Source organism: Otolemur garnettii, unplaced genomic scaffold (genome assembly GCF_000181295.1).
Source record: "Otolemur garnettii isolate 467f Iridium unplaced genomic scaffold, OtoGar3 scaffold00044, whole genome shotgun sequence".
Taxonomy (NCBI): Eukaryota; Metazoa; Chordata; class Mammalia; order Primates; family Galagidae; genus Otolemur; species Otolemur garnettii.
This window is the reverse complement of record NW_003852439.1, coordinates 2635798-2648082: the sequence shown is the minus strand read 5'-3', so window position 1 is coordinate 2648082 and position 12285 is coordinate 2635798. Positions and strand designations below refer to the sequence as shown.

Genomic DNA, 12285 nt, shown 5'->3' with positions numbered 1-12285 from the left:
GAGTCTCCTGCCTCAGCCTCCCAAGTAGCTGGGACTACAGGCGCCTGCCACAACACCTCGCCATTTTTTGGTTGCAGCCATCATTGTTGTTTGGTGGGGCCTGGCTGGGGATTCGAACCCGCCACCTTAGGTGTATGTGGCTGGCGCCTTAGCTGCTTGAGCCACAGGCACCGTGCCTTCAGATGTTTTCGTTACATGAAGTAAAGTCTCATCTCTTTCTTATTTGCTAGGAATGAGAACGGAAAATTATCAATGCCTTTTTTCTGTATCAATTGGGATGATCATATAATTTTTTTGTTCTGTTATTGTGCTGAATTATGCTAATTTATTTTCAAATAGAAAACCATCTTTCTACTCGACAATGATTAAATTGCTGAGGACGGACAGCATCCTGGAGTGCAAGGGTGTCTGCTGATTTTCAATGGGGACAAAGAACTTATCTTCAGAGACAGAAATGTCAGATATCCAGTCTTTACCTCTCTCTAATAATAACTGCCAGAGGCAAGAAGCTTGCTTATCACCCCTTCTCTCATGCCAAATGAGCACCCAGCCAGCCAAGAATTCGCACAGGCAGAGCCACCGAAGAGAAAATCTAAGTCCCATTCCCAGGGAGAACCTGCCCTAGAACGCACAAGCTATTTTCCGAATGAAAATCAGGGTCCAAGGTTTTAGCCACTCTGTCCAGCTCTGAAGCCTGAATGCCTGGGTTCAAACCCTAGCTCTGCCTCATTCTGGCTGAGAGAACTTGAGCAAGATCTGAATCTCTCTGAGACAGGCACATGTTAAGTACCTATATGAATGGTTCTTATGAAGACTAACTGAGATAAAATAAGCAACATGCTTACCACAATGCCTCGTTTACATAAATGTTCCATAAAAGTTAGCTTTTATTAGTTTGTTCCAAACACGATGTCACACTTAAATCTCAAGAGAAAGAGTGTGAGTGTGTGGTTCAAGTTCCAAGGGAGCCTATGAAACCCGTTACAACTATGCCTACGCTCTTTCAAGTAAACCAACAACAACAAAAAGGCATGTTAGCAGTTTTGAAGAAATGCTTGAGAAATGTTTTGCTTGATGGTAACTAACATATAATCATAGGAGCATCTTCCCCTCTTGCTCTGCTATGTCATTCAAATGTTTAAGGTTTCTAACTTTATATTTTGGCACAACTTCCACTTTGTGTATTCATATGTTGAAATGCCTAATCCCCAATGTGCTGGTATTTGGAGAAGGATCTTGGAGAGAGATTGGGGTTAGAAGAGGTCATGAGGGTGGGACCCTCATGATGGGATTAGTGTCCTTCTAAAAGACACCAGAGAGCTTGGACTCTCCCTCAGCACACACACAGCACACACAAAGCACACAGTGAGAAGGCTTGTTCGCCTGTCCAGAACCAGAAGGGAGAAACATTTCTGCCATTTAAGCCACCCAATCTATGGTATTTTATTACAACCACCCAAGCAGACTAACACAGCACTATAACCCAGATTCTCACCACTGGGAGAAAGTAGGGATTCTCAGTATTTTCACGGCCATGGACACCCTTTCTTTGGCTATTTGGTGAAGCTGATGAACTCAGGAAGATGCTTATACTTATTTATTTTTATTGTATCTTGAGACAGAGTCTCACTATGTTGCCCTCAGTAGAATGTCATGCTATCACAGCTCACAGCAACCTCAAACTCCTGGGCTTATTAAGTGATTCTCTTGCTTTAGCCTCCTAGGTAGCTGTGACTATAGGTGCCCGCCACAGGCCTGGCTATTTTTTTATTGTAGTTGTCATTGTTGTTTAGCAGGCCCTGGCCGGGTTCAAACCTACCAGCTCCACTATATTGTTGCCAGCTCTCTAACCACTGAGCTATGGGTGCTGAGCCAGGAAGATGCTTTTAAATGCATACAATACAAACAGAAATACAGTTATATTAAAAAGCATATTTGCAATTGAATAACAGGAATATCATCTAGCTGCAGGTCTAATAATGCACTTTTTTTTTTTTTTTTGAAACAAAGTCTTGTTCTGTTTGTTTTTTTGTTCTGTTTTTTTCTTTTTGAGAAAGTCAGACTCTGTGGCCCTGGGTAGAGTGCCGTGACATCATAGCTCACAGCAACCTCAAACGCCTAGGTTCCAGCCATCTTTATGCCTCAGCCTCCCAAGTAGTTGTGACTATAGGTGTCACTACAGTGCCTGGCTAGCTTTTCTGTTTTTAGTAGCGTCGGGATCCCACTCTTGCTCAGGCCAGTCTCGAGTTTTTGAACTCAGGCAGTCCACCTGCCTTGGCCTCCCAAAGTGCTAGGATTACAGGTGTGAGTTACTGTGCCCGGTCGAGTCTTGCTCTGTTGCCTGGGTAGAGTGCACTGGCATCATTATAGCTCTCAGCTCACAGCAACCTCCGACTCCTGGACTCAAGCCGTTTTCCTGCTTCAGCTCCCAAGTAGCTGGGACTACAGGTGTGCACAACCATACTGGGCTAATTTTTCTATATTTAGTAGAAATGGAGTCTGCTCTTGCTCAGACTGGTCTCAAACTTCTGAGCTCATGGAATACTCCCATTGTGACCTCCCAGAGAGCTGGGATGACAGGCGTGAGTCATGGCACCCAGCCTAATAATGCCCTTTCTATTAAATTTCAAAGTAGTAGAACACATTATTCTTAGTAAAGCATCACAAGAATGGAGAAGCATGAATCCTATGTAGTCAATTTTGATATGAGGACAATTAATGACAATTAATGACACGGTGGGGGTGGAGGAAGGGGAGAGCAGAGAGAAAAAAAAGGAGGGAGGGGTGGGGTAAAGGAAGAGCAGAGATAGAGTCGGAGGGAGAGGGGTGGGGTCGTGGTGTGTGGAAGAGGGACTTTACCTAACAAGTGCAATCAGTATAACCTTGTTTCTTGTACCCTCAATGAATCCCCAACAATAAAAAAAAAAAAAAATTCAAAGTAGTGATGTGTGTGAGTGAAGATAACTACCATAGCTGGAAAGGACAGGAAAACATCCGTAATTTGTCCTGATGATGAACATACAGGTTCCACCAAGCCTAACAGTGGTTTGTTGTTAACATTCATCACAGAAGGAAAGGAAATGCTCAATCCAGCTAGTGTTTATTAAAAATGAAGCCGTACCGTTTTTTCCCCAGACACAGAGACTTCTGCAGAGGGGACTGCAGAGAATTTGGGGCGCAGTACCTTCTATGCTGCGAATGTCGTTTCGCCACAGCTCCAGGTGTGTCGTCATCTCGCGAGCCTTCTCCAGGAATCTCTTCCAAGACTTGCTGCTATACCGTTTCCACTGATCCCACTCGGAGAGATACTTCATTTGGGTCTCCTGAATGTCCCTGTATTAAAAACACGATCATGGCTCAGCTACTCTAGCACAGTGGTTATGGCGCTGGCCACAAGCACCGAGGCTGGTGGTTCGAACCTGGCCCAGGCCAACTAAACAACAATGACAGCTGCAGTAACAACAACAAAAAAAATAGCCGGGCATTGTGGTGGATGCCTGAACTGAAGTCCCAGCTATTTATGAGGCTGAGGCAAGAGAACCGCTTAAGCCCAAGAGTTGGAGGTTGCTGTGAGCTGTGACACCATGGCACTCTACCCAGGGCTGACACAGTGAGACTCTGTCTCAAAAAAAAGAAAAACACATGATCATGACAATGGCGATGGTGGCATCATTGAGCCTCCACATCCAATAAAACCCCAGCTGAGAGAATGGGAGAAACCTGGAGGCCTCACACACGCTGCTGGGAATATAAAACAGCACCGTCACTGTGGACAACAGTCTGGCAGTTTCTCCATATGGTAACTGTGGAATTGCCATAGGAGCCTGCAGTTCCACTCCTAGGTACAAACCCCAAAGCACTGAAAACAGGGCTCTCAAATGAAAATCTGCCATGAATGTTCATGACACCATGAATCTCTATGGGCAAAAGGTGGGAATGACCCAAATGTCCACAAAGAGAGGAGTGGGTTAAAAATCATGGTGCAGCCCCACGATGCAGCATTATTCAGCTTTAAAAAGAAATGAAGTACCGATTTGTGCTACAACACAGACGAACTTTGAAACACACTAAGTGAGAGAAGCCGGACACAAAAGGTCACGTTACTGTATGGTTCCATTTGCACTGAATGTCCAGAGTAGGCAAATCTATAGAGACGGACAGTAGGTTAGGGGCTGCCTGGGGCCAAGGGGAGCAGGAAACACAGTGTGGCTGTTTAATGGGTACCAAGTCTCCACTGAAGGAGATAAAACATTTCTGGAACTGGACAGTGGTGACAATTGCACAACATTCTCAGCGTACTGAATGCCACTGAACTGTATGCTTTCAAATGATTCAAACTAAATCTTGTGTGTATTTTTACAATAATTAACAAAAAGGGTTTTGGGGTTGTCTTTTGTTTTGAAACAGAGTCCCACTTTGCCACCCTTAATAGAGTGCTGTGGCATCACAGTTCACAGCAACCTCGAACTCTTAGGCTCAAGGGATTCTCTTGCCTCAGCCTCCCAAGTAGCTGGGACTACAGGTGTCCACCACAATGCCCAGCTACTTTTAAAGATGGGGTCTCGGAGCAGTGCCTGTCACTCAAGGAGTAGGTTGCTGGGCGCATATACCGGGGGTGGCAGGTTCAGGCCCAGCCCTGGCCAAAACTGAAAAAAAAAAGATGGGATCTTGCTGTTGCTCAGGTGGTCTTGAACTCCTGAACTCAAGTGATCCACATGCTTTGGCCTCCCAGAGTGCTAGGATTATAGGTGCGAGCCACCACAATCTGCCTCATGATTAACAAAAAGTTGTAAAAAAGAGATTTTTTTTCTAATTTTATGATTCCTCATTATTTACAGAATAAAAAGCATATCCTTTCAGCTAGAATTCAAAGCCCCTCTCAGCCAGGCCCTGGCTTCCAGGCTGCTCCAGTCCTCTCCTCCACCCCAGGCCAACCATGTCTCACCGGTTCCTGAACCTGCCCTTGGGGTCTTGGCAATTGCCTCTTTCTACTCTGTGAACACTATACATTCTTCCTCTTTTCCAAAGGAGACATAAAAATTGCTCTTATGTCCACCTCCATTTTATTTTCCTCCCTTCTAAGTTATGAAGCTGGCATTACAGGCCGTGCACTGGCTTATCTACAAGGGCTTTTCTTTTCTCTTTTCGGGACGAGGGGACAGAATCTCACTCTGTTGCCCAGGCTAGAGTGCCATGGCCTGAACCTAGCTCACAGCAACCTCAAACTCTTGGGCTCAAGTGATCCTCCTGCTTCAGCATCCTGAGTCACTGGACTATAGGTGCCTGCCAAAATGCCCCGCTGATGTTTCTATTTTTTAATAGAGATAGGGTCTCACTCTTGCTCAAGCTGGTCTTGAACTCCTGAATTCAAGTAATTCTCTTGTGTTGGCCTCCCAGAGTGCTAGGATTATAGGCTAGAGCCATTATGTCCAGACCACAGTGGGCTTTTCAATCTTGCACAGATCCTTCATCTCAGGGGCTGACCAGCATCACTGGTCTCTACCTACTAGATGCTGGTAGCACTGCCCTTCAGTTATAACAACAGACCTTGTCAAATGTCCATAGGGAGGCAAAATTTCCTCCAGTTAAGAAACACTGGCCTAGGCACTGCCTATAGCTCTGTGGCTATGGCGCTGGCCACATACACTGGGGCTGGCGATTTCGAACCCAGTCCAAGCTTACCAAACAACAATAACAACTACAACAAAAAATAGCTGGGCATTGTAGTAGGTACCTGTAGTTCCACCTACTTGGGAGGCTGAGGCAAGAGAATCACTTAAGCCCAAAAGTTGGAGGTTGCTGTGAGCTGTGATGCCATAGCCCTCTACCCAGGGCAACATAGTGAGACTCTGTGTCAAAAAAAAAGAAAGAAAGAAAGAAAGAAACACTGGCCTGTAGGAATATAGAAACGTTAGAGTCACTGCCCAAGTGGGTTGACACTCTAGGTAGGGCAGGGGTGACCCACAGGCAAGCAAGCAAGTATAGCCTGTGAGCTATGACTGGCTTTTGCTTTTTTTTTTTTGAGATAAGAGTCTCACTCAATTGCCCTGGGGTTGAGTGCAGTCTCACTCACAGGAACTCAAACTCTTCAGCTTAAGCAATCCTTTTGTCTCAGCCTCCTGAGTAGCTGGGACTACAGGTACCCACCTAAATGCCCACCTAGTTTTTCACTTTTTAGTAGAGATGGGGTCTCACTCTTGCTCAGGCTGGTTTTGAACTCCTGAGCTCAGGCAGTCCACTCATCTTGGCCTCCCAAAGTACTAGGATTATAGGCATGAGCTACCATGCCCAGCCTGTATTTTTTAAATAAAGAAAAAAATCAAAAGAATAATATTTTGTGATATACAAAAATCACAAGAAATTCAAATTTCAGCATCCATCAATAAGTGTCATTGGAACACAGCCACGTGGCCTTCATTTATGCACTGTCCCCAGCTGCTTTCACACTACAACAGCCGAGGTGAGCAGCCAGGACACAGACACCGTGGCCTGCAAAGCCTCCAGTGTGTGCTATCGGGCTCTTTCCAGATAACGTTTGCTGACCGCGAGTGTAACATGGAAGCAGCGTCCTGACATCCGACAACTACAGCCCTCTGGGAGAAGTGCCACAAATGGGCACGTGGTCAGCGGTTCTTGAGACTCAGAGGAGCACCCCAAGTCCAGGCTGGTGTTGGAGGAGGGGCAAAAAGAAGGCACCAGGGCCTGAAGGTGAGCAGGAAGGTGAGGAATTTGGAGAAAGCAAAGCATCTGGTCAGGCCGCAGCACAGCATAAGTGTGGGGCGAGGAGATGGCCCTGCCTTCCACTGCACACACTAGGGAGTCTGTCTCCACCCCACAGAGCCCTCTGCCAGCCAGCCAGCCATACCATGTGACCCATGCCTCCACCCTCCCTCCAGCCCGTCCTCCTCCATCAGACAGGGAGCTCCTGTCAAAGGAAGGGCTATAAACCTTGCATTGGAGCAAGCAAGCCTCTTTGATGTGCCTCACTTTGCTTATCTGTAAGTTGGGCTTAATAAAATACCTACCCTTAGACCAGTGGTTCTCAACTGGGGGCAACTTTGTCCCCCAACCCCTGCCAGGGGACATCAAGCAATGTCTGGGACATTTTTCATCACCACAGCTGTTTAGCAGAGACCCTGGCCTCCACGTATCAGATGCCAGGAGCAGAAGGAAATGTGCCCCTGATAAGTAGAGGCCAGGGTCGCTGCTAAACATCTTACAATGATGCGCAGCCAGCCCTCCACTATGGGACTCTCTGGCTCCAGGTGTCAGTGAGCAGTAGAGCTAAGGTTTAACCCTGGCCTCCGAGGGTTAATGGTTGATATGGAGATTAAAGGAAGTAAAGAGCCTGGAATAACACCTGGCTGGATGTAAGTAATAGTAACACAATAACTATTAGGCATTCATATTATCATCTTTGAGTGCATTTCTTTGCCAAGTCCTAGAGATCTGCTGGTAAATCAGAGAGACATGGCCTCTGTTCTTATGAGTTTATTAGTTTCTTTTTTTGTTGTTGTTTTGGCTGGGGCTGGGCTTGAACCCGCCACCCCCGGTATATGGGGCTGGCACCCTACTCCTTGAGCCACAGGCGCTGCTGGAGTTTATTAGTTTCTTTTTTCCAACTACGCTGGAAGCCCCTTGATGAAAGAAAATATGTCTCTCTCATGGGTGTGGCAAAGTTTGCTGTAGAGCAGTAATATTGTATAAAAATTCTTGGCCTGGGTGCGGTGGCTCACGCCTAAAATCCTAGCACTCTGGGAAGCCGAGGCAGGTGGCTTGCTTGAGCTCACAGGTTCGAGACCAGCCTGAGCAAGTGCATGACCTCATCTCTAAAAAATAGCTGGGGCCAGGCCCGGTGGCTCATGCCTGCAATCCCAGCATTCTGGGACGCTGAGGTGGGTGGATTGCCTGGGCTCACAGGTTTGAGACCAGCCTGAGCCAGAGTGAGATCCCACTTCTAAAAATAGCTGGGCATTGTGGCGGGTGCCTATAGTCCCAGCTATTTGGGAGGCTGAGGCAAGAGAATCATTTGTGCCCAAGATCTGGAGGTTGTTGTAAGCTGTGACACCATAGCACTCTACCAAGGGCAAGAAAGTAAAACTCCATCTCAAAAAAAAACAAAAAAACAAAAAAAACTGCTAAGATTTTGGCAGGCACCGGGTGGCTCACACCTGTAATCCTAGTGCTCTGAGAGGCTGAGGAGGTGGATTGCTTGAGCTCACGAGTTCAAGAACAGCCTGAGTAAAAGCAAAACCCCATCTCTACCACAACAGAAAAACTGAGGCAAGAGGATCGCTTGAACCCAATAGTTGGAGGCTGCTATGAGCTATGACGCCACAGTACTCTACCTAGGGCAATAGCTTGAGACTCTGTCTCAGGGGGAAAAAAAAAGCCAGGCCTTGTAGTAGGCACCTGTAGTCCCAGTTACTTGGAAGGCTGAGACAAAAGAATTGCTTGAGCCCAAGAGTTGGAGGTTGCTGTGAGCTGTGACACCATGGCCTTCTATGGTAACCAAGGGTCACAAAGTGAGACTCTGTCTCAAAAAAACCCCAAACAAACAAACAAAAAGAATTCAAAATCTGTGAATCTGGCCAGGTACAGTGGCTCACACCTATCTATAATCCTAGAACTTTAGGGGGCTGAGGTGGGTGGATCACCGGAGCTCAGGAGTTCAAGACCAGCCTGAGCAAGAGCGAGACCTCATCTCTACTAAAGAGAAACAACTAGCTGGGCATGTGGTGGCTCCTATAGTCCCAGCCACTAGGGAGGATGAGGCAGGAGGATCGCTTCAGCCCAAGAGTTTGAGGTTGCTGTGAGCTATGATACCATGGCTCTCTACCCAGGGTGACAGAGTGAAACTCTGTCTCAAAAAAAAAAAAGCAACACACTCACAAAATCTACGAATCTGAAAAAGTAATAAAATGTACTCAAAGTCTTGCTTTATTCACATATTTTTTGAAAATGCAAAGTCCTCAAAATTAAAAATAAAAATCACCAGCTGGGCTCTGTGCCTCACACTTATAATCCTAGCACTTTGGGAGGCTGAGGCAGGAGGATCCCTTGAGCTCCAGGATTTCAAGCCCAGCCTGAGCAAGAAGGAGATGCCGTGTTTCTACTAAAAATAGAAAAATTAGCTGGGTGTTATGATGCTTGCCTGTAGTCCCAGCTACTTGGCATGCTGAGGCAGGAGGATCACTTGAACCCAGAAGTTTGAGGTTCCTGTGGGCAAGGCTGATACCAAGGCACTCTAGCCTAGGAAACAGAGTAAGCCTCTGTCTCAAAAATAAAATAAAATAAATAAAAATCACCAAAGATAATGTGTTTTCAAAGCTACAAGGCAGTGCATTCAGGCCCCGTGTTTACACTACTATCTCCGAATACCCCCCCCCTTAGAGAGTTCAGGAGAAACACCCAGCTCTGCCATTATAGCAAGTCAATGGGAAAATCATGTTTTGAATTCTGCAAGAGTGGAGGAGATGGCAAGCTACCACCAAAATCCCATCTCCCCTACCTGGCACTAGCTGGGGGTTTCCCAGATGTCCTGGCGGTCAGGTTTGGCCACATGACTAAATTTTCTCCCGTACAAATGTAAGTAGAAGTGGTACATCCAACTTACAGGCTTGGTGTGTGCATGCACTGTTGCAATGCAACTTTGCAGCTCTTCCCATTAGGAGGATAAATCTCTTTTCCCACTGACTGAATTTGGGCTGGCCCTGTGACCTGCTTAGAATGAAGAATGCAGTGGAAACAATGCTGTGCCCATTCTGAGCCCAGCCTTGGGAGGCCTGGCAGGCCTCTGCACCTCTCTAGGTTTCCAGCTGTTATCACATAAGCAAGCATGAGCTAAGCTGACAGAGGATGACACCACGTGATCATCCCAGTCAAGGCTAACCCAGATCAGTTTAAAGCAAGCTGACTCCCAGGCTAGATTAGAAGAGCCATCCTCCCAACCACAGCTGACTACAGATATGCAGTGAGCCAAACTGAAACAAGAATTGACCAGAGAATTTACAGACTTGTGAAACTGTTGTTTTAAGCTACTAGATTATGGGTGGTTTATCATGCTGTGTAGCTAACTGGTATACTCAAACTCCGTACTCTCCCCTTCCAATGTCTGAATGGGGATGAAATGAGTCTTTGGGCCTGCAGAGCCACAAGATGGAAGGAGCCTGGATCTCTGATTGGCTGCCAACTCCCCTACTGACCTGAATCTAGTACTTCATGCAAGCTCAAGAAATAAAATTCTAAAACTCTAGGCTCAGTGCCTATAGCTCAGGTGCCAGCCATGTACACTGGAGCTAGCAGGTTCAAACCCAGCCAGAGTCTACCAAACAACAACAATTACAGCCAAAAAATAGCTGGGCGTTGTGATGGACTCCTGTAGTTCCAGCTATGTGGGAGGCTGAGGCAAAAGAATCACTTAAGCCCAAGAATTTGAGGTTGCTGTGAGCTGTGATGCCATGGCACTCTACCAAGGGCAACATAGTGAGACTCTGTCTCAAAAAAAAAAAAAAAAAAGAAAGAAAGAAAATTGTAGTATGTTGAGCTATTACATGTCTGGGTATCTTTGTCACAGAGTCTTGGCTTACCCTAAGGTAGTGATTTTCAACCAGTGTGCTGTGAAAGAATCTTAGGTATGCCATGAACATTTTTAGAGATCATTAATTAATTTCCAGAGAAGTTCAAAGCACAGTAACTGTATATATATATTTTTTTTTAATTTTTTTTAGACAGAGTCTCACTATGTCACCCTCAGTAGAGTACCATGGCATCACAGCTCATAGCAACCCCAAACTCCTGGGCTTAGGTGATTTTCTTGCCTCAGCCTCCCGAGTAGCTGGGACTACAGGCGCCCACACACCACTTGGCTATTTTCTTTTTTTTTGGTTGCAGTTGTCATTGTTGTTTAGCTGGCCCAGGCCAGGTTCAAACCTGCCAGTCTTGGTATATGTGGCCGATGCCCTACCCACTGAGCTACAGGTGCCTCCCAACATATTATTTTTTTATATACATAATTTAAATGTGCTGAGGAAGTTTAACTATAGGTGCCAGTGTGCCATGAGATTAAAAAAAGTTGAAAAACACCGCCCTCATGGGCGGCGCCTGTGGATCAAAGGAATAGGGCGCCAGCCCCATATGCCAGAGGTGGCAACTGCAAACCCCGCCCCAGCCAAAAACAAACAAAAAAACCCCACTGCCCTCAGTAATAAAATTTTAATTGCATGAGCTCTTCAAAAATGGGGGCAGCACCAGTGGGTAGGGTGCTGGCCCCATATACGGAGGTGGCAGGTTCAAACTCGGCCCGGCCAAACTGCAACAAAAAAATAGCCTGGTGTTGTGGCGGGCGCCTGTAGTCCCAGCTACTCAGGAGGCTGAGGCAAGAGAATCACCTAAGCCCAGGAGTTGGAGGTTGCTGTGAGCTGTGACATCACAGCACACTACTAAGGGTGATAAAGTGAGACTCTGTCTCTAAAAAAAAAAAAAAAAAAAGTATTCTACGAATAAAATGCATCTCTGCCCATAACATACATTAGGTAGTTTCCAGGTGACTAATGGACAAACCTTAGTCTCCGCTTCTCGGAGATGTTGAGCGCATACTTTCGAATGGATTGGCTATTGAGGTTATCAGTGAGTCCTTCCTCCAGGTTGGAGCCATAAGAGTCTGTCGGCTTCAGCAGAATGCTACTTTGCTTGTCCCGGGTCAGGATGTTTGTCCTCCTGCGTGCGATGGACCGGTAGCTTGGCAATTCTTGAAGGAAGTTCACAGGTGGGGAGGAGAAGCAACTCGAGTCCAGGGAGGGGTTCTCTGGGTAAGAGAGAAAGCCATCATTCACTCCAGTGAGCTTGGGAGCCAAACCACAAAACTTTAATCAGAGACTTGGACTCCATAACTAACCTTGGCAGATAATAACTGGCAACAAGAACATTTGGAACTGGGTAGGCATGGTGGCTCACTCTTGTATTCCTAGCACTCTGGAGGCCAAGGCAGGAGGATCCTTTGAGTTCAGAAGTTTGATACCAGCCTGAGCAAAACTGAGATCTCACCTCTACTAAAAATAGAAAAAAAATAGCCAGGTATTGCAGAGGGCACCTGTAGTCCCAGCTACTCAGGAGGCAGAGACAAGAGGATCCCTTAAGCTCAGGCATTTGAGACCAACTGAGCAATGCAATACCCCATCTCTACTAAAATAGAAAAACTAGGCTCGGCGCCTATAGCTCAACCGGCTAAGGCGCCAGCCACGTACACCTAAGGTGGCGGGTTCAAATCCCCAGCCCGGACCTGCC

General features: G+C 46.5%; 1 protein-coding gene across 1 annotated transcript in view; it reads right to left on the bottom strand.

Moving 5' to 3' along the window:
- The window catches only part of TMC7 (transmembrane channel like 7), a 51247-nt gene that overhangs the window by 35947 nt on the left and 3015 nt on the right, over positions 1–12285 (bottom strand). Inside the window, exons 2-3 of the mRNA XM_012805672.2 lie at positions 11563–11806; positions 3185–3333 (exon numbers count right to left, since the gene is read on the bottom strand). Of these exons, the coding sequence (XP_012661126.1) occupies positions 3185–3314 (130 nt within the window). The 5' untranslated portion in view covers positions 3315–3333; positions 11563–11806. The remainder of the gene's footprint in view (positions 1–3184; positions 3334–11562; positions 11807–12285) is intronic.